Consider the following 27,867-nt stretch of genomic DNA (forward strand, 5'->3'; position numbering starts at 1 on the left):
TAGCTCTAAGAATCTGCAGTGACTGAACCATCTACATTGACAAATGGGTTTGTACTGACTGGTGATGTCTGTCCAGACTGTTGCTCGTCCTCCACCAAAGCCAACCATGGGGACCATGATGACCTCGGCGTATCGCTCACCTCGTCTTCTCCAGCAACACAGACGGTCAACTGACGTCTTGGTTCTTCTGTGATCTGTCACGGTTGTGTTTTAACATGCCTGACATGTTTCAATGGACGTAAGAGTCTTCACCACGTGGTTGTTTGTGATGTATACATAAACAGATGATTGTTACTGAGGCGGAGTCCGCACCAACACTGACAACCATCAGTTGTGTGCACGGTGACCTGACACTCATCAGTGAACAGGACGGTCGACCACTGCTGCATTGTCCAGGTCACATGGTCTTGTGTCCACTGCAAACGTTCATGGCGGTGTCTTGGAGTCGCCTGCATTAAGGTGAAAGCGGTGGAGTCGGTAAACATCTGCAGCTGTGTGGCGTCTCAGAACCATGTCTGAGGTCAGAGGTCCTTCTGTGCAGAACCAGGACAGGTTATCCGAAAATAAGTTCAGAATTTTGACAACATTTTTAGCCACTAAATGTTGTGAGGTGTTTTAAAGAGTGGATCACAGGCGTGAATGAAATTGTTAGAAATCCTATTTGACCCCACCCACATCTTAGGGCACAGTACCAGTTGGCTTATTACCAAGATGTTTACAGTGGGGCAAGAAAGGATCAGTCACCAATTTTGTAAGTTGATTCACTGAAAAGGTTGAGTTTGGTCTGTAAACTTAAACTGTGAGAGACCGTGGTGAGTCTCACCTGCAGCCTTTTCCTCGCCTTTAGAGCTGGCTCTGACCGCACGACTCTGAGACAAGAGGTGAAGCGCTTCAGAGCCCCACCCGGAGTTTCTGCTCCGTGTGTGATCGCTCAACACTCAGATTCTGCGATTTTTAACCTCAGAAACTGTGGAAAACGTGTCGAGTCAACTGAAAATTTATCTTTAAGAGAGATCAGCGGAAATAATATTTACTTAATGTACGTATTTCTATTTTATCATGACAGGTGAGGCCGAGCCTCACTCCCCTCCTCTGACCGCAAGTCACTGGAACGTGCGCACTCTTATGTGCACTCCTGTGTCGGAGATCACTCCTCGACTGAATAATTTATAACTGGACGAATCGTTTGGGACGTCACCCATAGAGAATGCGTTGCTTCTGGTTCCAACCAAATTAAGTCAATTCAGTCGCCATTTTCCGTGATATTTCCTCCGCCATGTTGAAAACCAGATGTCCTCTGTAAGCCGTGATTGGTCCATCTACACTTCTATGGCAACCGCCCTGTCCAATCAGGAGTGAGCAGAAGACAACACCCCTCCCACTGAAAGCGGGCTCAGGAGAATCTGTCAAACGCTTCAAATGTTTGACACTTTTAATAAAGCATCTGATTGGTCATTTTGTAAATTGAATAACTGGAACAACAGCAAAAAATATCATGAAAAGATTAGGATTAACAAGAAAACGTTCATAAAAGGTATCAGATCCAGAACGGTTCTTCTGACCAAAAGAATGACTGTTTATTTCTCTATAGACGTCTGTGGGGTTCTGGATTTGTGGGAAAGCTGGAACTTCCTATCTGTAACGCCAGGGGGCGCTTGAGTCCAGTTCTTTCCTGTCAATGAGGTCTGAGCAGACGCAGCGCCTGGCCTGACCGCTAGAGGTCAGTGTGGGATGTGTGTCTGGACGGTGTTGATGGTTGGAGTCTGGTGGACCACAGGGTCTGCTTAGCTTCCTAGTTTGGCCTGGAGGAAGAATCCTGTCGTTCAGCCGGGTCCCACTGGACAAAGGGCCCCAAAGAGCGTGTTCAGACGGCCTCGTTCCTCCCGGACCTTCAGCAGCTGTTAGCATCCGGATGAGCGCCGCTGTTGGCGGCTTCCGTCGAACACCGTCATGCCCAGACCCGGATGACCGCTGGGGCTGACTCGGGGCAGGTGAGCGCCCGCGGTTCAATTGGGTTCGGGTGGTTGACTAAAAGGCTATCATGTCGGGGCTAAACTCCCACAGCTAGCTTAGCTCGGCGCCCCCCCCCCCCCCCCCCAGCCGCACACCGGGCCGTGTTAGCTGCGTTAGCCGCGAGTCCTGTGGGGGCACCTGCCACGGTCAGCGTGACAGCAGCCCCCCCGCGGCAGGAAACGCGACTTTTATTTCAGCGTCAGTCCAACATGTCCCCTGGAGACAGGAACGGAGGCTTTCCTTCAGGGTTCCGCCTGTTCCTGCCTCCCGCTCTATGGGGTCTCTTTGTTTTCCCCTCCCGAGTTTCCGCGTGCACAGGGGCGGTTCTAAGGTCATGTCAGGACTCAGCGCCCCCCCACGCAGCTGTGAGACACGTGAACCCGTCTGACATGGATTATTTGATCTAAACGAAAGTGCAGTGATGGTCACAGCTTCAGACTCACTTCTGCTCCTTTTAGCTCCTCCCCTCCAGCGGTGGTTCCAGCTGTGATGGCGTCCAACAGTGGAGCTGCAGGCGGGTTCTGCTGGAACCAGAGGCTGCTGGTCAAGCAAACACATTTATGCTGATGTAATCAGTTTTCTGCACAGCTGCATGTTTGCAGGAATATAGGAGATGGGGGGGGGGGGGGGGGGGGGGTAGGGGGGCACTGGAGTTGCTCCCCAAGTATAATAGTGTTTGTCAGGGGATAGCTAGATGCTAACCTAACCTAGTACTAACACCTGAGATTCCACTATTGGTACAACAACATCGTAGGACACATTCCTCCCTCTCAGTATGAATTAGTACTACTTCATATTCAGTCATATCAGACGAATGAATGTAACCCTCCACAAAAGACGGGGGGAGGGGGCTGTTCACGGATATGTAGACAGACATGTTTGTCTTGTGAGGAGCTAACATGGCTGCGATGAAAGAATAGAACATAAGAAGACCTTTTATGGTTAAACATTACATATCAGTTACAGTTATTTTTCAGTAAATACTGAGTTTGACTTTACTTGACTGCTTCATTTTGGCCCCGTGTGAGTTTGAGTTTGACCCCCCTGCTCTAGTACATAATAGAGTCTATACCTTGTGTATGAACTACAGACGGCTAAATACCAGGAGAGAGCCTGGATGTTTTAGCAAAAGGCTTTGGATCTGGCTATGGGGTACAGGCAGGTGGAAAAACGTCATCTCATGCTCTTTCAGCTCTATAATGTCTTTCAAAGTCTTATGGAGCTCTTGTTTTCTCCTCACCAGTTTGTATAAATGTATTGGAATGACGTTATCATTTTGTCGTCTTCTGTGGAACATCTGCAACCTTTAAACCTGGTTTAGTCGAATGTGGAGAGCCAGGGGTTTTTCTAAAAATGTGTGAGGTACCTGGGTCATCTTGTGTCAACCGAGGGGGGGGCTCTACTGACCGTTGACTGTATATGAGAACTGGACTGAGTGAGTGTGACATCACCCACAGAAAATGGTTAATTCCGGCTCCAACCAAATGAAGCCAATTCAGCTGCCATGTTTCTGCAATACAGACTTGCCATTTGGAGCCAGACGAAGTCAGTGAGCAGTGATTGGTCCGAGCCGGCCTGAGTCAACACTGACTTCTACAGGAGCCAGGGCAGTTCACTGGGTAGCCAGCAGAGGGCTCATTACAAAAGTCACTCACTACTCACTCAAATGTAAAACATCCTAACTTAATGGGGGTGTAACAACTCATTTTAACAATTTGATTCGTGTCATAATTCTGACCAAAAGTGGATCCAGATCCTCTTCATCCAAACTTCCAGCAGTGAGACTCAGACAGAAATTCCTGCTACTGAACAGTGAAGTTTTCCAGATTCTTGGATTTCTTCCAGATCATCAAGTATAAATGAAATCTGTGTCCAAACAAACAAGTAAACCAGAATGAATGTCAAATCCATTCACATGTTAGTTTCCTAAAGTTCACCACTGTTGTTTTTCCACATCCAAAGAATCCAAAGGGAACATTCTTAGAACATTCTAGACACTGGATGGTCACATGACTTTATTCAAAGTCTGTCCACACATTGGACTGGAATGATGGACTGATCAGTTCTTGATGATGTCATCATGAGTGTTGTCTGCTGTGATGCACTTAGTTCTTTTAACGTTATATTAAATTAACCTGCCACGTCTCAATCAGAATGGTATTTTCCAATATTGATTATTGATTAGGGCTGCACGATATGAGGAAAACTCGGGATTTGCAATATTAATGATCAATATTGCGATATGACTTGCGATTCATAAACAAACATCAAAACAACTAAATACATCATATCTATTTCACTGCAACAGTTTAATTTAAATGAGAGTCAACATAACTTCAATTATACTCCAAATGGCCCTCGTCTACGTAGGAGCCAAACATCTAACATAAAAAGACTCCATCTGATTGGTCAATGATGTAAAGGACTCCATCTGATTGGTCAGATGCATAAATGGATTTATTTGATTTGTTAAATAATTCAAGCTGACATAAGATTGTTTTAGTAAGGTATATATGTAGACATATTTTGCGATATGGATATTGTACAGCTTGATAAGGCGATAACGATAAATGTGCTATTTATTGTGCAGGCCTATTATGGATTGATCAAACTTAAAAAGGGTTTTAATAACTTAGGTTGTTTGGTTTCATTTAAATACCGCCTTGGCTCAGACAGATGGATGTGGTTGGATGGTAGGAATAAAAATGGATTCATTGAATGATTGTTACACCCTGTACTAAAGATAAAGGGAAATGTTTCTGCTGTTTCTACGTTTTACTCGGCGGTTCTGGTCGGGGCTGGGGGTGTTTGGCTTCCTGGGGAGGACAGAGGAGGTTTCCTGCCTGAGGCCGTGACATCTGACTGATCACACAGCACAAATGAGAGGGAGGGGGGCAGCAGATCATTTCCTGCTTCTTGGTATGAATGCTGCTCGTTTTGGCCGCCACACAAAGATTTGGACATGTGAGAGTCCAAAGTGGCAGATATGGCAGCGGTTCTGTTCACGCCGAGCTGAAGTCTGCTTTTAGCAGTGACGGGTCAACATAGGATGACCCGGACGGTTCTGTTGGTTGATCACAGATGCAGAAGTCACCCGGCGGGAGGGGGGCTGACTTCAGCAGGAGGGATCAGTTCACATCCAGCATTAGGAATGTCTGCAGATGCTTTTATTTTGAAATCCAAAGGCAGAGTTAAAGCAGAACCGTGTAGCTCAGTCACATCTTTCAGGCCCGGCTCCTCTTTGGTTCCTCAGGGTCCGGGGCTGCAGCTCCCCATGGCTGCTTATGATGAGGACATCCTGAAGAACCCTTTCTACGTGGCGTTGGCGAAGCAGAGACCAGACCTGTGCAGGCGAGCGGCAGAGCACCAGGGCGTGGTGAGTCCAGCTCCTGTTTCTCTTAAGGTGGACTGCCAATGCTTTAGTCTGACCTAGGGCTGCACGATATGAGGAAAACTTGCGATATGCGATATTAGTGATCAATATTGCGATAACGATAAATTTGCGGTAAATAAACAAATAGAAAAATAAACAAAAACATCATTCCCATTTCATTGCAACAGTTTAAAATTATACTCCAAATGACCCTCATCGACATAGGAGACAAACATCTAACATAATAGGCCTCCATCTGATTGGTCAACAATGGGAAGGCGTCCATCTGATTGGTCAAAGCATAAAGGGATTTATTCTATTGGTTAAATGTTTCAAGCTGCTAGAAGATTGTTTTAACACATTTTGGATTTGCGATTTATTGCGATATTCGCCGTCTTTTGCGATATGCATATTGCAGAGCTGGATATTGCGATAACGATAAATTTGCGGTATATTGTGCAGGCCTAGTCTGACCTGTCCTCCAGATTATTGGGCTGAACTCAGAACCAAACATCCTTCTGAGAACTTGAAGCTCAGGCGTGAGCCTGCAGCCCTGCTGCGCTGTCTGTCACACCTTAAAGTCCCTAATGTTTATTGCTGGTCACTTTGGGTCTGCTTCAGGAAGTCTTGAGTGTCAGTCATGATTTAAATCTGCTGCCTCTTCCTGTCACATGACTTTATTGGGTGATTTTGGACCGTCTGCACTCCTGAACCCATAAGAACCACTGTTCAATCACCAAACCTTTAGTTGATCATTTTATCAATAATCTCTGAAAGATTGTCATCAGTAAAGATGTAAATACTAAATAACTACTATTGATGTGATCGTATATTAATTCATAATATATGAATCATACATTAATAATGTTTTTATTTTCACTTCATACATTTTTCTTGCCTTATTATTTCTCATAGGTGGTTTCATATTTTCGCAATTGCTTTTATGATTCCACTTTACTGATATGAGGCTAAAGACAAACATGGAAAGGAATCTGATGGAAGGTGGCGAGGAGGCGGGGCTTCTGTGGTATTTTTAGTTAGGATCTGTCAAAGAGTGGCGATCAAGATTGGGTTTTTTATGGGCCATTTATTTAGCCTGTTTATTTTTGTGGCATATATGTTTTTAAAACAAATTCAATCAAAGGAAATCCCATATTTGATCTTTGGATGACTAATGAGCATTTTTTAAAATTCTCCTTTTATAACAGTCCAGTCCTGGATGCTGCAGGACTCTGATGCATTTACTTTGAAGACGCTAATGCAGGTCTTTTGCTTATGAGTTCTTCCACACGCATTCAAACGGAGTCCTGGCGGCCTCCAACCATCTGCTTCACCTTACCCTGCAATGACTGGGGGCTCCTGAAGGTGGCGCTCTGTGCTGTGTCTGCTCAGCCATCAGCTCCCCCATTAAATCCAAAACATTGTGTTGATTTAGGCGAGCTTTCAGGTGATCAGGATGTCTTTAAAGGGGATTGTCTTGGTAAATTGCAGGTCTTGGTTACAGCGTCCCGCTCCGCAGCAGGCTGGACGCTGTGCGGCTCATGAGGCGGGTCAGCTGTGTGCAGACCCACCTCGGGTTCTGAGCCCTCAGGACTCCACATGATTCTGGGTTTCAAACTCCTCCGTCTTTGCATTACAGCGTGAAAGTCCTCATCAGACACGGCTGGCTGACAGGCAGGGCTGCTGTGTTCTTGCTGTAATGCAGACTGAATCAGATTGGGGTTCGATAAGCCGCTCAAATCTGATTAGAGAAGCTCACATTTGCTCCCTGTGTGCCTGCAGGTCCTGGTTCCCTGCTGTGACAGTCTGAGCGTCAGCGGCAGCTCCGACTCGCACTTCGACAGCTATGTGCTGCAGCCTCTGGAGGACCGATACAAGACCGCCGATGGAAAGGTTTGTCAGACCGTCACGTGTTCTGGGAGCCGCACACATTCAGACTGCCTCTGTGGGGTCAAACAGGGACTCTTCTCCGTCTCATGTTGAAATGCACACACTTTGGCTTTATTGTCCCCTCCTGAAGGGTGTGGGGGGGCACGTTCACTCCAGAGGATAATGATGTTTCATTGTGATCATCCCCCCCTGCTTCATCTGTGTGATCCAGGAGGTCAGGATCCAGGACAGGCAGGTCCTGCTGGGATCCGGCTTCCCGGCTCCGTCTGTGGTCCCGATCCTGTTTGAGGAGACCTTCTACAATGACCAGGAGCAGAGCTACAGCATCCTGTGCATTTCCAGGCCCCTGGATGGGGAGCCCGGCGCCGCCGAGGTCAGCCCACCTCAGCCTTACTGCCTGAGGAGCCCGGAGGACGTCAGGGACTTCTTGGGTCGGCACGGCCAGAAACTGGACAAGTTTATCCACAGCTTCTGTCAGACCTTCAAGGAGCAGGAAAGGAAGGGAATCCGACACCACATAGTAGGAAAAGCTTAAAGATTGCTTAACACACATTTCCTCACGCTCCCAAAGAACAGATTTGGTTTCTTCTTGTGTCCTGCCAGGACTCTGTGAACGGCCTCTACGCTAAATGTCTTCAGTGTTTGCTGAGAGACTCTCGCCTGGTGAGTGAAGAAAACCTGCAGGAAGGCTGACACTCGCTTCACGGGTCTGTGGTCGTAGGAGGCCTAGTTTTACTTTGATGCCAGTAGCTGTTTCAGGTCTCACAGAGGAGCTCTAAAGATCCAGACATTCTGATCAGCTCCTGGTATATTCTCAAAGCCTTTCAGTGCTCTTTTAATGTTGACGGACATTTTTTAGCAACATTAAAACCTTTCTCATTTTCCAGACAGAGTTTCTGCAGAGCGGCAGGAGATCATTACAAATTCACCCTTGTGAATTTCTTAGTTGTGGGCGGGGCTGTTGGTGCAGGGTAAGCCCACCCCCAGTTCCCGTCAACCTCCCACTTACCCGTTCTTCTGCTAGTTTACAACAGTCCACGTTTCTTACAGTATTTTTTCATCCGTTCCTGATTCTCAGTGAGTGGAATGAAGAAATAACCTTTGTATTTTCAGAGTTTGGCCAGCGGTGCGACTTATTTGTGATTTTTTTTTTTTAAATGAAACATAAATAGGCTCAAATATTTCCCTTTAGCAGTTGTTTCCCACTAACGACCTATAGGGGGCACTGTATGTATCAGTATTTGCTGCTGACAGCTACGCAGAAGAAGACACTCTGTCCAAAACAAACACCATCATTTTCCTGGACTTTAGGATAATTTTCTTAATTGCATGGAGATATGATTATTTTTGTTTTTCTGTTTTCCTGCTTTGGACTAACATGGTTACGGCTAAAAGTGTCGTCGTTAAGACGCAGCCCTGCAGTATAGAAGGTAATGATCGCTGTAAGAGATGAATGATGTCATGAACCCAGAAATTACCCAGGTTTTAGTAAAACTCTTTAAAATAGATCAAGCGGATCTCTAAACGTCATCTTTTGATACGGAGGGGGATGCTTCAAAGAGAAAAAACTTCAACAGCCAGTGCTAATCAGAACATAATCCAATGTTCTCATTACTTCAATCAATCCTGAAATGTTCATATAGTGTTTTTCTCTGCATTTCTGGACCCAATTTCCCCACAAAAGGAATCCATTGACCACCAGGTTCTGTCTGTGATGGAAGAAATAGATGCCGGTCTAATAAACGCTGGGGGGGGGGCTACTATTGGGAGATGAACAGTATTCATTTTTTGGCTCCTGAACATGTTTAAAACACGATTTTCATCGAAGTGGGTTTTTATCATTTTCTGTAAAAACTGTCCATTACATAGTTTAGATTTTCTTGAAGTTTGTACTTTAAGTATTCCTGTCTGTTTTAGTGGATTCTTTTTTCGGTTACTGTAAATCACTAGCTGTGTGGAAACTGATTTTCATGACTTAACAAAATTGATTTTGGATGGGAATTCCAAAAATGAACCAATCATCAAAGCTAAATCCAATGGAGTCATGAACGCAGCAGTGCGGCTCACCGTGTGTCTCTAACGGCGGTGTGCTTGTTCAGCAACAGCGTGATGAGGCACGGCGGCGGTAGGGTCATGGTGTACACAGGGAAATGAGTTGGAATTCCCCAGCGGCTGTTGAGGGTCTGTTTTGCAGAAGTTGGTTTCCACAGAGAGAAAAGTTTCAAAATAAAGCTCTGACTGCTTCCTGTGTGATGCTCAGAACTTCACTTTCTGTCTGAAGTCGTTTTGAACTCATCTTCCATCCCAACAAATGGAAGTCATATGTATTTGTTTAGACAGTCAGGTCATCATCATGCGCATTAGTTTATGGATAATTCACTTTGTTTGGATGTGACAGCATGGAGGACACACACACCGGCGCTGCGCCTACCTTCTCCAGGCTTCAGCCCTCAAGCCACAGATTCAAAAGAGGAACTTTTAACAACAAAATGAGGAATTCTTCAGACTAAGGAACGTTTGGCTTGAGTTTGCTCAACCGTGAGAAATGACATTAGAGGAAGTCATGAACATCATTCGATTACAAAATAAGTCCCTAATACTGAATGGAGCCGTGTAAGAAATGGATTTTCGGCATGAAGCTCCGCCCCTTTCCCAACTCTCCTCGCACAGAAGCGTCTGGCACGTCTGCATCTGTACTTTCTGATCAGTTGTTGTCTTGTCCTCTGCGACTTGTGTGGCACAAGAGTATCCTGTGTTTTCATGTTGGGGGGGGGGGGGGGGGTCACATGCTTGCTGCTGGTTGAATTCCTGTAGATTTATTGCCGTCAATGTTTTCTCACAGAAACTTCTGGCTAAGCAGGAGCTTCAGATGACTCTCCTCAAACAGGCAGTGGAGGTGAGCTTCTGTATTTATGGATATAAATCCGCCCCCCTCCCTGAGCAGAAAAGAGTTTACCTTTGTTTTTTGCCTTCAGTGGTTTTCAGTTCCGCCAGAGCCTGATGTTAATGTTCCTCCTTCATCTCTGCAGATCTATGTTCATCATGGCATCCATGATCTAATCTTTAACCTGGTGGGAACCCTTGAAGCTGCTCAGGTGAGTGTGCCACGCCCCCCCACGCCTCCTCAGACTGACTTCTGCTTTGCTGGAACAGGAGGGGGGTCATGAAGCACGACTCCGAGGTCATGTTGGTTTTGCTCTTGGTGTCCCAGCTGACAGGATTGACTTCCATCTGCGTGTTCATGTGAACGTGTCTGGAAACTCCAGAAAGCCATGTTCCTTCATCTGGATTGGTGAAAAAAACGGGGAAATAACTAGAAGAGGCCTTGCCCCCCCCACCACTTCCATCCGTCAAACGGATTCACCCCACAATGCAGTTCAGTGCTCCGACTTTCAGCCTGTGTTCATGAAAACGTGGACAGCACATGAGAGCAGATTCCAGTAGTCAGTGTTGCTGGTTCAAACATGAGTCTGTGTGTGTTGGGGGGGGGGCAGATGATGATGACGGTAAATCTGTCAGTCACTCTTCATCTTCTTCATCATCACAGGACGCTGCCTTCAACAAAACCAGCAGGAGTCTGCAGGAGCTGCAGCAGAAGGAGCTGGGAGTCAAACCGGAGTTCAGGTCAGAGCTGCACTGCACAGCTGACAGCCGTCCTCCCCACCTCTGTGTGTGTGTGTGTGTGGGGAGGGGGGCTGCTCAGAAACCAGGGCTGTGACTAAAAGAGGCTTCCCTTGTTCATCTTGAGCTGCGTTCACACTGAAGGCCATTCACGTGACGTCAGTTTCAGTGTTAAGTCGATGTACAGACGTCATGGGAGCTCCTCCGGCATTCTTTGAGCCCCAGGCGCTGCATGGTGGCCTGGCAGCAGCGCGTTTCGTCCGGGCACCCAGCCCAGCAACAATTCAGACGCGCGGTGAACTTTGGCAAAGAATTTCCCCTGCGTCAGCCAATTGGGGACTCCGCTTTGGCCTTTGACGTGTTGATGTGTCCAAATCCACCATGGAGAGAAGCTGATCGTTCCCCTTCCTGAACGTTATATTTCCTCATTTGCATCAATACGATGATAAAAAAGGTTCTCTAATTGTATTTGTGTTTTTGTCTTTTTCCTTCTCGGCTTAAAGTCGTCTCACAGAGAGACGACCACAGTAGATGGTGAACTTCACCGTACTGACATGGAGGCGTGATTACTCATGCTGTTGTAGAGAAACAAAGGAACCTGAGCTCTAAACGTCATGTGTGTCTAGACATGAGAGGAACAGCTCATCAGGATCAGGCTAAAAACTTTGGGCAGTAGCTCAGACTCTACAGTTCAAGCAGAAAAACAGTCATGTACAAATGTCATCACCTCTGCTGGCCTCTAGAATCTTTCAGATGAAACAAATAAAAGTCTGTTTCAGTCAGTTCTTAGAGTGTCCCCCCACCCCAAACCTCCCTGACCCGTCCTCTGGGCCCCCTGTTTGCAGCATGAACCTGTCTCGTGCAAAGAGAGAGCTGAGTCAGCTCAACCAGCAGACGGCGCCGCTCCTGAAGCTGCTATGCCTGCGCAGGGTTGTGCTGACGGCCACGCAGACCCCCACATGCACAGGTCAGTGCAACCCCCCCCCCCCCAAGGCGTGACAATCAGGAAATATCCGTTAAACAACGAAGGAGCCACTTGACTACCTCTCCGTCTGCAGGCAGCATGGAGGCGGTGAGCGCCGACGACCTGCTCTCCGTCAGCTTGTACCTGCTGGTGAAGACGGAAATCCCAAACTGGTGAGTTTCCAGTCCCTCTGGTCTCTTTAGCTGTATCTGTCTGATCATCTGGAAGAATCTCCTGATCTCCTGAAAGTCTGTTTCAAATTTAAAGGCCTAACAGGCCCCTCCCCTTTGCAGCTTCTACCCCTTGGTCCTCTGCTCTGACCTTTGCCTCTTCATCTTGCTCACACCAGAGTCATCTTCCTTCAGTATTCTTTTCTCTGTTCTTCTTTCCATCCACTTTGTGATGAAACAGCTTGAATCTGCTTCCAATAATCTAGAAGTTTTGCTCTCTTTCCATCTGGTCTCTTCAACACTCAGGACCAGGACCAACTCCTCCTTTACGTCCTCCACTCCCATCTTTCCTTTTCTTTCTCTGTCTACTAACATGCCTTCCTCTCCTTTCTCCACCTCCGTCCAGCTTCCCTGAAGGTCAGAGCACTGTTGGTGGTTGCTGTTAACCTGTGCCACACCTGATCCAGTATCAAAGTTCTGTTTGTTATGCCGTGGCAGAACTCAAGACGAGCATACCAAAGCACTCAAATGTGTTTCCTTGTGGTTTTGATTCTGAGACACAGCTGGTTAAGTGTCTGATCAGATGTTACTGCACAAAGATAAAGTCCCAGTGGTGATAAGCTGACCTGCTGATGAAAACTCTGATCATTCCAGGATGGCCAACCTGAGCTACATTAGAAACTTTTGCTTCAGCAGCTCCAGCAAAGACGAGCTCAGCTACTATCTGAGCACTTTTGAGGCTGCAGTGGAGTACATCAACCTGGGGAAGCTGCAGGCCTCTGTGAGCGCACAAACAGACACACACACACACACACACACAGGCACGCACAACCAAACACACTCACACAACCCAACTCTAGCACGCAAACACACACACACACAGGCACGCACAACCCAACACACTCACACACACACAGGCACGCACAACCCAACACACACACACACACACACAGGCACGCACAACCCAACACACACACACAACTCACGCACGCACACACACACACAGGGACGCACTACCCAACACACTCACTCACACACAGGCACGCACAACCCAACACACTCACACACACACAGGCACGCACAACCCAACACACACACAACCCAACTCACGCACGCACACACACACACAGGCACGCACTACCCAACACACTCACTCACACACAGGCACGCACAACCCAACACACTCACACACACACAGGCACGCACAACCCAACACACACACAACCCAACTCACGCACGCACACACACACACACAGGCACGCACTACCCAACACACTCACTCACACACAGGCACGCACAACCCAACACACTCACACAGGCACGCACAACCCAACACACACACAAAACCCAACTCACGCACGCACACACACAACCCAACACACACACACCCCATCCCACGCACACACAACCCAACATACACACACACACGTACAACCCAACACACGCTCACAGACACGCACAACCCAACACATGCACGCACAACACAACTCACGCACACATAACCCAACACACGCACACACAACCCAACATACACACACACAGGTACAACCCAACACACGCACACAGACACACACAACCCAACACACACACACACAACCTAACACACACAAACACAACCCAAAAATACACACACACACATACGTACAACCCAACACACGCACACAGACACACACAACCCAACACACGCACACACAACCTAACACACACAAACACAACCCAACATACACACACACGCGTACAACCCAACACACGCACAACCCATCCAACACACACACAACCCAACACACAACCCAACATACACACAACCCATCCCACACACACAACTCAACACACGCACACAGACACGCACAAACCAACACACACACAACCCAACACACGCAAAACCCAACAAACACACACACAACCCAACATACACACACACACCACACTTGGGGCTGAGCTTCAGAGCTTCAATGGACTAATTTTCCCTCCAGGCTTCGGGTGAGCTCAGAGACAAGGCACTGTTCAAGGAACGGATGAGTCTGCTGGCTCAGAATTCAGCCACGCCCATCCACCTGCTGTTTGAGGTGAGCCGATACCAAGTAACCCACAGCCAGTTCAGCCTGAAAGATCATCACATGTGTGTGTTCTCATGGTGAGGTCATCATCATAAGAGCACCCCACTGTCCTCTGAGGCGGTTCACCGGGTCTACTAACCATCTATGTGTTTGTGTGTTAGCACATAGCCAATGGAAATGAATCCGAAGTGGAGCGTCTGCTGAGTGAGGGTGAAGCTGATGAAGATGTTAGGATGTGTCACCCCCTCTGCTCCTGTGACGTCTGTGACGCCCAGCTGTCTGGGTTAGTTCTGACCCAGCATCCTGTTCGTCCTCCATCTGCTTCAGCTCCTTACCTGGATGGAGTGTGCTGGACCTGGGGCCGTCTTCACGTGTTGTTCTTAGTGACGTGACGGTCACACTGCTGTGATGCTTGAAGGGTTAACAGCTATGCACTTGTATGAATTCCTGTTGAGGAGCTGCATTTAAAGCTGCTTTTACAGCATCCTTAACCAGGTCCAGATTGGGGCTCTCTGCTACTGTTAAGGTTGGGAGTTGACCGACAGTGTTTTACAGTTGTAATTCCGTCTTTATGGATTTGTTAACCCTTTAGCTTTAGCTCCAGTATCAAAGTGATTGCTGTAACTCTTCAGTCGTTTATGCAATCAGCATGAATCAGATGGTTCTGTTATGGAGAAAAATGGCTGTGCGCCATCATGCAACACACCAAGTGTTGCATGATGCTGCGCTTTTTATCAGCGACAGAATCAGCGGATTCACATTGATTGCATAGTTTAACGTGATTCTCATAGTCGAATGGTGACAGCAGGCCAAAGAGCGTGCCATTTAGGTGTCACTGGGAAGATCTCTGAAGTTAAATGGTTAATAAGCATGTTTGTGGGAGCGGGCTTTCCAGGTATCAAATTCCAACCTAATTCTGATGAAGTGCTCATCTTAAATCTGGTAAAAATCCAGATTGCTCTGGTGTCAGCCGCTGCCTGGTACAGCTCAGACACTGCAGAAAACTTACTCGTACTCTCCCTCAGGCGACTCAACAACCTGGCCATCGTCACGCCGTTCTCCAGAGATGACAGAGGATACACCCCCCTGCACGCCGCTGCCGCCTGTGGTGAGTTGCTGGACCAGCAAGAGCCGTTAAAGCCGCCGGCACGTCTTCTCTCTAACTCATGTTGCTGTTTCAGGCCAAGCCAAGCTCATTGACCTGCTGGTGCACAAAGGAGCCCAGGTGAACGCCACAGACTACCACGCCCTGACTCCACTGCACCTGGCCTGCCAGCGAGGACACCAGGGAGTCTCTGTGAGCACAGCCTGATGCTTCACACAGCCGGGCTTTGATGCACATATGATCCTTGACGCCTGCACTATTGGCTCCAATGCACCCTGAAGCTAATGTTCAGCCTATGAGCTGTGGTTGCTGACTCTGAGGGCAAAAGTATCCCATCCCTGCTGGGTTTATGGTTAGCCCATGTAAAGGAAGTTGACAGTCTGTTGTCCTAATGGTTCATTTGAACAGTGAGCGATTGAAAATCAAAAGAATCCAATTTAAAGAGTTTATATAAATGCACAATTAATCCCAAATTTATCGTTATCGCGATTTCAATCTGTGCAATATCCGTATTGCACAAGTCAGCAATAATTGTAAACTTTAAATGTGCTAAAACAATCTTATGGCAACTTCAACGATTTAAGGAATAGAATAATCTCTTTATGCATTTGACCTATCAGATGGAGTCCTTCCCATTGTTGACCAATCGGATGGAGCTTTTATGTTATATGTGGCCCTCCTAATTAGACCAGGGTCATTTCGAGAATAATTTCAGGTATTTTGACTCTTATTTAAATCAAACTTTTGCAGTGAAATTGAAGTGATTTAGTTGTATTGCTATTTGTTCATTTATTCCAAGTCATATCGATAGCGCAATATTGATCACTAATATCGCATATCGCGAGTTTTCCTCATATCAAGCAGCCCTACTATAAATGTCCTTGAGGGAAAAAAAGTCTTTGAACCCTCTTTCTGGAAAGATTTAGTACTTTGTGATGAAACCCTTATTATCAGCGCAGAGGTCAGAGGTTCCTGTAGTTGATGATCAGGTTTCTGCACATATCAGGAGGATCTCTGTTCCAGTCTTCTTTACTAATGACTTTTCAACCCTTCAGATTTGGTGGCTGTTGCTTAGCAACTCTGAGCTTCAGCTCTCTCCATAGGTTTTCCATAGGTTGAGGTCCAGAGACCGGCTGGGCCACTCCAGAACCTTGATATGCTTCTTTGTTCACTTGGATGTTTGCTTTGGGTCATCGTCATCTTGGAAGACCCAGCCATGACCCATGGTTGATGCTCTAGCTGAGGGAAAGAGGCTGTTCCCCAACACAATGCATGATCCCGGTCATCCTCTCCTTAACACAATGCAGTTGTCCTGTCCCATATGCAGAAAAACACTCCCATGGCATGATGCTACCACCCCCATGCTTCACAGTAGTAATGGTATTTTTGTGATGGTACTCATCATTCTTTTGCTTTCAAACACGGCGAGTGGAATTAAGAACAGAAAGTTCTATTCTGATTTCATATGACCACATGACCTCCTCCTATGACTACTGAACTCATCTCATCCTGGACTCATCCTGTCAATTATACGGCCCGCGGGCCATATTCATCCCGCCAGATGGGTTAATCCGGCCCACTCATGAAGAGTCATTATAAGGACGTTGACAAAATTTTTTAGTCCATTCCTAAAGCGAGTTATATTTTCAAGAAATAACCGAAATGTGCAATTCCGCCACTAGGGGGAGCAAAGGAATAGTAAAACAGGTGAAACAGTTTATCTGTGCACGTGTCAAAAGCGAAAGGCAGACAAGTTGGACCAAACATCCAAACCATTTTCTAATGGTGAACTAATGGAAAAATGCTGTTCCCATAAAAGCAGTCGACCTTTCAGTCTGGTCACGTGATGTCAGTCTGGTCACGTGATGTCAGTCTGGTCACTGATGTCAGTCTGATCACGTGATGTCAGTCTGGTCACTGATGTCAGTCTGATCACGTGATGTCAGTCTGGTCACATGATGTCAGTCTGCTCACATGATGTCAGTCTGCTCAGATGATGTCAGTCTGCTCAAATGATGTCAGTCTGCTCACTGATATCAGTCTGATCACGTGATGTCAGTCTGATCACGTGATGTCAGTCTGGTCACGAGATGTCAGTATGGTCACATGATGTCAGTCTGGTCACGTGATGTCAGTCTTATCACGTGATGTCAGTCTGCTCACTGATGTCAGTCTGATCACGTGATGTCAGTCTGGTCACGTGATGTCAGTCTGGTCACGTGATATCAGTCTGGTCACGTGATGTCAGTCTGGTCACATGATGTCAGTCTTATCACGTGATGTCAGTCTGCTCACTGATGTCAGTCTGATCACGTGATGTCAGTCTGGTCACGTGATGTCAGTCTGGTCACGTGATATCAGTCTGGTCACGTGATGTCAGTCTGGTCACATGATGTGAGTCTGCTCACTGGCGCTCTATCAAAGGTCAGGAAGAAGGCAGGTGTTGCCAAAAATTTCAGGCAGCGACCAGGAAAAGATTCTTGGACACTTCATTACTTTTTAATCACTTGAATGACAGTAAATGTGTTTCTGCTCAGGATTTGAATTCTGATATTGATGGACGGCTGAGGTTTCAGGAGAGAAAGGAGGTTAACTTCTTGTTATGTTCACGAATGTTTGTAAGTTTAACTTCGTTACATTTTTCATTGATTTACACATTTAGTTCTTTGATTTTGTCCTGTAACCCCTCTCTTGTGTTTATTTTCGGGATTGTCAGATGTAAAATATTCAGTCTGTATAGAATTAGATAAATCCTTTTAATGTGAAATACATTTTATTTTAGATCCATTGGCCCTTTGTGAATGAATGTGTAATAAGAAGTGTTTAGGCTGCTATGTCGGTTAAGTTTAGTTAGTTTTTTCTAAATGAGAAAATAAAACTACTGATAGCAAACTGACCATAGGTTATTTTGCTATTAGGTTACTGATCCGGCCCACTTGAGATCAGACAGGTTGAATGTGGCCCCCGAACCAAAATGAGTTTGACAACCCTGCTCTAAATGATCATTGCTAAACTGTAGACGAGTCTGGATATGTGCTGGTTTAAGGCAAGGCAAGGCAAGTTTATTTGTATAACACAATTCGTACACAAAGTAATTCAAGGTGCTTCACAAAACAGAAAAATGCATTAAAATCACAATACATCATAGAAATAATCAACGTAAAATTTACTTTAAAAGAAAAGAAAAAAATTGAAAATTGATTTAAAAATAAATGAAGGAAAGGAAAGAAAAGTGCAGATAGGACCTTTCAGTCATATACACGGCTAAACAGAAACGTTTTAAGTCTAGATTTGAACATGAACACAGAAGAGGCCTGTCTTACGCCTTCAGGGAGGCTGTTCCAGAATTTAGCTGCAGAACACTGAAACGCTGATTCCCCTTGTTTAGTTTTGACTCTGGGAATCAACAGGAGGCCGGTCCCTGAGGTCCTCAAAGTACGAGATGGTTCATATGGCACTAACATGTCAGAGATGTACTTTGGTGCGCGGCCATGGAGAGACTTGTACACAAGCAGAGCTGCTTTGAAGTCTACTCTTTGAGGTACAGGGAGCCAGTGCAAAGACCTGAGCACAGGACTAATGTGATCATACTTCCTGGTTCTGGTCAGGACTCGAGCAGCAGCATTCTGGATGTACTGAAGCTGTTTTACAGCTTGTTTGGAGAGGCCGGTGAGCAGGCCGTTACAGTAGTCTAACCTACTGGAGACAAATGCATGCAGGGGGATCTTCCGTGCCATGCATGACATCTTAGTGTGTTACAGTAACCTTGGAAACGGGGGTCCCAGCTCTTTCCAGAGAAAGTGATTCTGATTCTGATCATGGGTGAGAGAATACTTTTGGTAATATAGTGTACCATAAAAAAGCTAAATTGATTGGAGGGACAAATCCCAGGGGACATTTCTTGGGTTCATCCACCTGCTAATTAAAAAGCACACTGGGACAGCTTCCCACTCTGGCCAGCATCCTGTGGTTTGGCTCTTCCGCTTTGCATTCAGAGGAAAGAGACGAGCAAGTCTTGGGAAGCATGTAGTCAGTCAGGGACTCCGCCTTCTTTACTCACATTAGATTATTCCCTCTAACACAAGGGTGGAGGTGATGGAGAAGACCAGTTCCCGATGGGTCCAGGTTTAAAGAATGACCCTCTCTTTGCTTCAAAGCTGGACATCGGAGATCTTTATTATTGCTGCGTCAGTCTGAATATTTCCTAGATCCTCTCTGGTGTTGTTGCAGTTTAAGGAATGGCTTCCGAACACAGTCCTATAAGAATGAAAGAGCAGAACTCAGAGGCAGCAGTACAATGTGCAAAACACACTGCACCCACCCTAAAGCTCAGGCTAAGGAGTTGCATTCATGTCAGTGAAGATTCTTTTCTGGACCTGCATGGTCCTCCAGGAATGTTGAGGAGATGTTCTGATCGTTTTCTGACCTGTGTGTTCCCTTTGGTACAGCTGCTGCTGCTGCACTACAAGGCGAATGCTGACGCTCAAGACAACAGTGGCAACACGGCGCTGCACCTGGCCTGCATGTATGGGCACGAAGACGTACGTCAGTGTGGGACCTCCTCCTCAGACCACGGCTTCTCCTTCTGTGGGTCATCAGTATTTGTTTAACACCGTCGTCCCCCTGTGGTGTTGTTCCCGGCTGCAGTGTGTGAAGGCCTTGGTTTACTACGACGTACAGACATGCCACCTGGACTTGCAGAACGATAAAGGTGACACGGCGCTGCACCTGGCCGCACGCTGGGGTTATGAGGGAATCATCCTGGTTCTCCTGGAAAACGGGGCCAACACGCACATCCTCAACAAGAACAAGGAGTCCCCGCTGCAGTGCGCCCTCAACTCCAAGGTCAGCAGCAGAGCAGGCCGGCATACGTCCAGTTCAGTAATGAATGATTGACAGCAGGGATGTCGCCCAATGCTCTCAAAGAGGCAAAAATTAAATGATGAGTAATATTATGTGGAATTCTTCCAGAAATTGTTTCCAGTTTAGCCCAGATCAGTTTAAAAGTGAATTTCAGTCACCAACAAACTAGATGGAAGAGTTGTTAGTGTAATCCCCTCCCTGAGTGTGAGAGACACGAAGCTCTGAACCAGAATCTGGCTCTAGTACTGAGCAGATGCTGGACCGCACTGGAATAGAAGGTAAACAGTCCCTTGTTTCAAGAAAATGTGTCTTATTTTCTGTCTTTTAGGAAAAAATCTTCTCATCAAGAAAGTTTTTCAATAGCAAAATAATTTCAAATAAAGATTCTTGGTCAGAGCATTTTCTTACCACAGAGGCAGACATATTTGCTCATTTACAAATTCTGCCGACGGGGTAAGAGTTTTTGCCTTCTTTCTAAGGGGTCTGTTTTTGTTGCCTGTCAGTCCATCAGCAGCGTCAGGTGAGGTTTCTCATGGCGGGGTCTTTCCATGTTCTTCTCTGTTTTAGGTTCTCACGGTGCTGCAGTCCATTCAAAACGAGCATCAGCGCCTTGGTCTGGATGTAAGTGCACGCTCACAACTACATTCCGCTTGAAGTCCCATTCCCATCATCCTTTGGTCTATTTTCAAATCCTTCCCACTGATCTTTTAATGAGGAATTTTTCCATTTTTAGCCAGAATCAACAAACCACACATAGTTTCTGCAAAGAGGCAATATCTCGTTCGAGGTGTGAGCAGGACTGTTGGCACAGAGCAACCCCACCCCCCCTTCCCCTCCGTTTGGCAAAGTGGAGTGGAACAGGGAGCTTGTGGATCCCAGTGTATTTTCTATGTCACTAATACAATCTTTTTAGGCTTACTGTCCATCTCCCCGGCGTTCATTAGAGACCGGCATCCATTGGAAAGCGGCACAGACAGAACCTGGTGGTTAATGGGACATTTCTCTTTGAAGCATCAGCCTCCGTATCAAAAGTCCTCTTGGTTTTCATGAGGATCTCTTTCCTGGAGACACGGCCACCTTTCAGTCTTGGATCAATAATTCAGGTTCAAACCAGTTCTTCTAATTTGTGGCTGGTTTTCTTTGCCCCTCCACCAGGAAACCGTTATTCCTCAGTATCATCCATCTGCTCTGTTCTCAGAAAGTTTAGGATGCAGCCCAGAATGTGGAGCAGATTCCTCACAGAATGTTCTTTGGCGAACGCCAGCGTACATGGTTTACATGGAATGAGCGTTTCTTGGTTTGAGAAACCACAGACACCCAGCATCTGGGGGGGTCACTGTTAGACACTAAAGCAAGGGTGCTCATTGCGTCGATCGCGATCGACCGGTCGATCTTCAAGGACATGAGGGTAGATCGCAGGCCAGCAAAGATAAATTTAAAAAAAATTTACTTCTTAAAAATCCACCAGCCAATCAAAATCCTCACCGAGAAGTATGGAATTCTATTGACATGCAGAATGGCCAATCGGACATCCTCTGATACATACGTCCCTGCACATGCATGTTTAAATTCACTGAGCGCAAATTCTGTCTGCCATCAGAAATTCGCTTTCTGCCCCGCGGCACATTAAGTCCCCGACAGAAGAACACTCCGGACAACAGAGTGTTTATTGAAGACGCCCCGCGTGTCTCTTCCTGCTATCAGCTCTGCAGTTCTCGCCCGATAAATACGAGCTCATTAAGGAAGCGCTGTTTTCCTGTGGTTACGGAGCCAGCAGCGCCTTTGAAATCCCCCCCATTGCACGGTTTACAACAGAGCATGACATACGATGGTCGCTGCTTTCTGTCTTAAAACGGATCTGTTAACACAAAAGTATCTAGATAATAACGTTCAAATAAACATGTAACTAATAAATGTAACTGACAAACATTTACTAGTAGTATTTTTTATGGAGAGAGAGAGAGAGAAAGGTAGATCTTCAAGACATTGTCGATTCAAAAGTAGCTCACACGCCAAAAAAGTGTGAGCACCCCTGCACTAAAGCATCAAACCCCTGTTAGACCTGCCGTTTTTTGGAGATTGCCGTCAATTAGATTTCAGCAGCTATTGGAAAATATATTGTAATTTTCCTGTGTCCTCTATCATAAGAAAAATGCAACAAAAACATGTTAAAAACACAAAAGCACCATTTTCATCAAAGCTGCAAACATCACGTATGGGATATGACTGGTGTCACGCTGATGCACAGCTCTCCAGGTTCAGATGTCAGATTCCTGCATCAGTTCAGGCAGCAGCTCACTCGCTCTTCTGCCGATGAATTAAGGCGTTCCACGATGGGGGACAGGGGTGTTCTTCTGAGGTTGCTATTTGTTTGATGACCCAGTCCCCCCCCCCCAGTCTCGCAGTTACTCCCCCCTGGCCTCAGACTGCAGCAGCCGGCGCTCCTCCGTCTCCAGCACGTCGTCTCTGGGGTCAGAGGTCAAACCAGAGACTGAGCGCGTCAGTCACAGAGAGGTGGGCCACAGACACCCCCCCCCCCCCCCCCCACACACACACACACACACACTTCCTGTTTGGATTTCCGATCCACAGCCTGTTTGACGTTTGTGTCACAGATGGAGAAGCTGCTGCTGGCCATCGCTGATGGGGACGTGGAGATGGTGAGTCCCCGCCCCGGTCTGGTACCAGCACGCCCTCCCTGAAACAAAAGGCAAAGTTCTCAGCGGCTGGATGTGTTTCAGGTGCGCTACCTGCTGGAATGGGCAGATGAGGAAGAGGAGGATCAGCTGCTGCAGGGTGAGGCACCACTCTGCCACCCGCTGTGTCAGTGCCCGACCTGCGCTCCTTCTCAGAGGGTCAGTGGTTGCCATGGTGGTCGGGGAGGGGGCGGGGCTTCAATAGCCATAACTGCCATAACATTGGTTGTTGAACATTATAAAGATCCAGAACCAGTATTTATCTCAGGACCACCACCCTCACACACACACACACACACACATGTATGTTCTAAAAAGCGTGAAGCAAGTATACTCTTTGATTGCTTGATTTAATTTGATTGCTTGCTTTAGTCATGTAGGGTCCACCAAAATGCTGCGTAAAAGTTCAACAGATCATGAAATCCAGTGTCATTGTTCAAGGACAGAACAGATGAGCAACCAGTCTCTGATTCAGAGTAAAGTGTGTGTGTCCGTTTTCATGCTTCTTCATTCATTCAGTGGGTTACTATCTAGTCATGTATGTTGTAGAAGCTTTTTAATGCTTTTTTTCAGCTTCAAAGAAATGAGTAAAAGCTTCACAGATCCATGACCTACTTATAGGCATATAGAATATATCCATGTCAATCATTTACAACACATAGATTGGATCATTTTATATCATCTGAGACAGTGGATACAGTCTATTTATTAAAGTCTTCAGAAACCAGAACATGTGAGATGATGGGTTCCACTGTTATTTTTTGTCTTTCCACTTCTTTAGTTACAAACTTTTTAACGTTGATGCACAGTGTCGGGCTTTTCTCCTCCGTATGTTGCCTCTGCAGCTGTCGGTGCAGCAGGCAGGAGCTCTGGGCGTCAACAGCTGCAATGCCGATGGCTTCACGCCGCTGCATGTTGCTGCCCTGCATGGCCACTCGGCCTTAGCCGGCCTGCTCATTCGCCGTGGCGCCAACATCAACGCCCGCACCAACCAGAGCGCCACACCGCTTCACCTCGCCAGCCAGAACGGTCACCATCAGGTACGCTCATTCTTCAAAATCTTTTTCAATCTGACTAACAAGCAGACTCAAACAGGACCTAGTTTCTGCAGAGCAGCAGGAGTTTGTTAGAAATTCCCCTCTGAGTTTTGAGTTTTTGTCCACTAGCTGTATGTGAGAGCTCTCTGTTTACATGATCTTAACATCTTAAAACACTAGTGTGCCGTGGTCAAGTGTGCCGTGAGAAATTGCCCTCATTAATTGATCTAAAAGCAATTACCATCTCCAGGAAATCAGCTCTTTGTTCATCCAAACAAGCCCTGATTAAACACTGAGGAGTTAGGAATATGAAAGATCATAAAATTATTTTTTCTTTGTGTTTATATGATTCTATTAAAGACATTTTGATAAGAATAACGGGGTACCGTTAGCTATAACTGTGTAAGGAAAAGTCCCGTCCCTTTAACTGTCTCCGCCAATCATTCTTGAAGGCTTAATCACATGTCATCAGTCTGACCAATCAGAAGTGGTTAAAGTATTCACTTCCTTGTTTCGATTTAGCTCATAAAGTATCTCTGTTCTAACAAAAATACCAGCTAAAGCTCGTCTTTAGCGGTGTAGCTTTCCACAGAATCTGGTATCAGACTGGAACAAGTGAACAAAACAAGGAAGCTCAAAGACACTGGTCTTTCTGCGGTCGGCGGATTATCGGCACTACATCTCCCATGATGCATTAAAGTGACCGTCTTAGCGCACAATGAGTCTCTCCTCTTAACGTCTCAAAACAACGAACACACATCAAACAGTTTTTGAATCTTTTGACTTAATTTTTAATACATCTTTTAGAAAAAAACAGCTGCAGCTTCCAGCTTTTTCTGCAACAATTATCACAAAAATGCATGTGAGATTGCAGAGCGGCTGTAGATCAATACAGACTGAGCTTTTTCTTTTTTTCTTTATTTATCTATTTTTTAGATGCTGGTGTGCCGTGGGATTTTTGTCAAGGTTAAAGTGTGCCGTGGCTCAAAAAAGGTTGAAAAACACTGATTTAAGACACTCCTGCATTTCCTGTCCTCGGAGACATTTCACTCATGCTCCCCCAGAGCTACACATGTGACCTCAAGTTTTCTGTCATGACATTGCTTCTGATTCAAACAGGGATTTAGAGACTCTGGTATTAGCAGACAGGTTTCTTGTCAGACGTCGTCCCTTTGCTCATGTGGGGCCAACGCAGCCTGACGGTGGGCTCATCTGTCAACGTTAGTCAGTTTCTGCTCAAAGAGGGGGAAGAGTTTGAAATCATTGAGCTCCAGTCCTCCTGACTCCACCTTCACCATGATCACCAGCCAATCCAATCAGAACAAAGACGGCTGCTTTCAGAACAATGTGGGCGTTTTGCACCAGCCAAAGCGGCTGTCAGACAGGAAGTTCACATTCCTGTTTGTTCTCACAGGTGGTCCGGCTTCTGCTGGAGTGTAATGCCAAGCTGAACAAGAAGGACTGCCACGGAAACACGCCTCTCATGCACGCGTGCCTGTCTGGACACCTGGAGACGGTCAGCATGCTGCTGCAGGTAGGCGCTCCGAGGGGGCGGGGCAACGTTGAAAGCCCAGCGTGTTCTGAAGTGAAGCTTAACGTGTGCGCAGAGCAAAGCCATGGTAGACACAACCAACCTGCAAGGAAACACTGCCCTCCACGAGGCGGTGCAGGGGGGGCACCTGGGACTCGTGGAGCTGCTGCTTAGGGGGGGCGCCTCCCCAGGCATCAGGAACAGACGGCAGAGGACCCCGCTGGACTGTGCCTACGAGCTCGGGGGAAAGGTGCGTGCCCTCTGTTAACGGCTGCAGCGGTTTGGGGGGGGGGTTCTGACGTGTCCGTTCTGCAGAACACGGAGATCCTGAGAGCGCTGCAGAGGGCTTCCGGACTCCCCACTGATGCCGAACCCCTCAAGCTTCTGTCTGTCCCCAGAGGAACCCTGGGTAACTAACACACCGGTTTGGTCTTCGTCTTCTGTAGTCTGTAAGGTAACGACCCCTCCCTCCGCAGCCCACTCCTTTGTGCAGCATTTGAGGCTGCAGGATAACGGCAGGAAGCAGAAGCCGCCCCCCCCAGTAAACAGGTAGGTGTGAGAGGGCCTTCTGGTTGGAGCTGCCTCCGCCCGTTAACGTGTGGCCGTGCTGTGATTCAGGATACAGCAGATGAGGAAAGGTTGGAGTGGACCCCCTCCCAGGAGTTCACCGCCCTTTTCCCAGGTACATCCGTCATCCTCCTCCTTCTTTCAGGAAGGGGCTGGGGGGTAGAGTTTCTAAAATTTCTCCTTCATTCAGAGTAATGACTGTGGTAACAATGAGAGGCCTCCAGAGCGGGTTAAACAAAAAGAACAAAACAAAACAGTCTCAGTTTTTTAAGGTGAACTTTCTTTATTACTTTTTTCCTTAACTCCAAAAACGGCAACTGACCACGCGTGTATGCGCTCCACACACCAATACACTCCCCCCCCCCCTCCTGCAGCGTGCAAGATCAGGCACACTGATTTCAGCACACACACACACATCCACAACACACACAACACATGCTTTTCTCCATTCTTCCACAAGTCTGATCACAATTGCAGACAAAGGCAGGTGTAAGTATTCAGTTCATCCCGATTGCGTGTGTGAAATGTTTTGGCGTCCGGGCACCCATACCCATTCAATTCAATTTTATTTGTAAAGCCCAGAATCACTACAACAGTCGTCTCCATGGGCTGTGTGCAGATAGATGTAGGGTAAAACATAAAATCAAAAGGATCATGAACACCCACAATTCAATAGAAAGATTCTAAACTGAACTTACTAAACTCTGAGTAGTAACTTTACAGATTTATGTTTAATGGTGCGGTGGGGAAGCTTGAATTGTCTTTCTCGTGTGGGTGGTTGGGGGACCTCGGCTACCAGTTCAATTCAATTATGTTATTTTTCTTTTTCCAAATAATCCCTTCTTATTAAATCTTCTTTTCTTTCAAGATTTATTACAAATCATAAAAATATATGTTTAATCGTCTTGAGTAGACTGCTGATGATGTGTCTAATGGCTCCACCCACTCTGAAGTGACCCCACCCTTTGCTTCTGAAGGAGGATCCAGGCAGACGGAGGCTGAGGCGGGGGGAGACGATGGAGATCAGCAGCCCCTCTCGTCGAGGAGATCGCCCCCTGGCCCGCTGTCACACCCTGGATTCTGCCGTGCCCCCACCGGAGCCAACCGAGGCCCCTCCCACTCCAGGCTCCACAGAGGGCAGTGACCTGAAGGATGAATCCCACCCCCCAGCATCAGTGGAGGGCCTCCGCTAGCACAGGCTCAGAGCTCTGGAAACATGATGGCCCCACCCCTCTGAAAGGTTACACAGCTCCCCCATTGGTTGATCCTTTACCATGCCCCCCAACTCACCATACGAGGAGCACTGCACCCGACATAACATGGAGTCATAATGCCCCTTCCCCTTGACTCACACACTCCTCAACTCTTTACCTGAGTTTGCTGAACCTGCCCTCAGTTTGTGGCTCTGCCCTCAAAGCTGCTGCATGGATGTTCTAATGTTTCAGACTCAAATGAATGAAGATGAATAAATTAGTTTACAGAGAAAAAGGGATGATAACAAACTTGAACTTTAGTTGGATATCGGCTGCTTGTAACACCAAGGCTGGCCTGTGGGGGGCGGTGTTGTGCTATCGTCAGAGCACCTGCATAGACGTCCTCTGAGCTGTTTGTTTCCAGAACAGAACCCGTCTCCTCTGCTCCGACTGTTCCAGTACTCTGCAATCCTAAAAGGATTTTAAACATCTTCACCATAACACCAATAGAACCGTAATGGTCTGCAGTCTTTGAATGCAGCATTGGGGAGGGTCAGCGCCCAGATAACTAAACCTGAGAGAAACGAAGCAGATGTTTGGTACAGGTGAGACGTAAACCTCACTGACGCACTCATTCATAGATGGGGTGAGCTCAGCGGCGCCCTCTAGGGTTCATCATAGAAGCACCATGCGAATCACACTTTTTTAATATGCAGGTAGAAAGTACAAAATTGTAAATGTGCCTTATTTAACTCTCTTACACAATAAATTTGTTAATTTAAAACAA

At 46.8% G+C, this 27,867-nt stretch overlaps 1 protein-coding gene across 4 annotated transcripts; it reads left to right on the top strand.

Moving 5' to 3' along the window:
• Positions 1–1,695: 1,695 nt before the first annotated feature.
• Positions 1,696–27,867, top strand: ankrd27 (ankyrin repeat domain 27 (VPS9 domain)). Of its 4 annotated transcripts, XM_023955531.2 has the most exons (29): positions 1,696–1,991; positions 5,267–5,389; positions 7,169–7,279; positions 7,488–7,796; positions 7,880–7,939; positions 10,119–10,172; positions 10,306–10,371; positions 10,824–10,900; positions 11,743–11,864; positions 11,956–12,034; positions 12,686–12,812; positions 14,005–14,097; positions 14,250–14,371; positions 15,114–15,196; positions 15,270–15,385; positions 17,731–17,811; positions 19,642–19,734; positions 19,841–20,038; positions 20,624–20,677; positions 22,454–22,570; positions 22,672–22,716; positions 22,798–22,911; positions 23,598–23,792; positions 25,204–25,323; positions 25,397–25,570; positions 25,636–25,729; positions 25,797–25,869; positions 25,939–26,002; positions 26,865–27,867. In XM_023955531.2, exons 1-29 carry the CDS (start codon positions 1,965–1,967, stop codon positions 27,078–27,080), a joined length of 3,207 nt encoding a protein of 1,068 aa, XP_023811299.1. In that variant the 5' UTR covers positions 1,696–1,964; the 3' UTR covers positions 27,081–27,867. The 4 variants fall into 4 exon arrangements, with proteins under 4 accessions (XP_023811299.1, XP_020557169.1, XP_023811300.1 ...); XM_020701510.3 differs by lacking the exon at positions 22,454–22,570; XM_023955532.2 differs by lacking the exon at positions 17,731–17,811.

The sequence above is a fragment of the Oryzias latipes genome, chromosome 6 (assembly GCF_053564925.1).
Source record: "Oryzias latipes strain Hd-rR chromosome 6, Olatipes_Hd-rR_3.1".
Taxonomy (NCBI): domain Eukaryota; kingdom Metazoa; phylum Chordata; class Actinopteri; order Beloniformes; family Adrianichthyidae; genus Oryzias; species Oryzias latipes.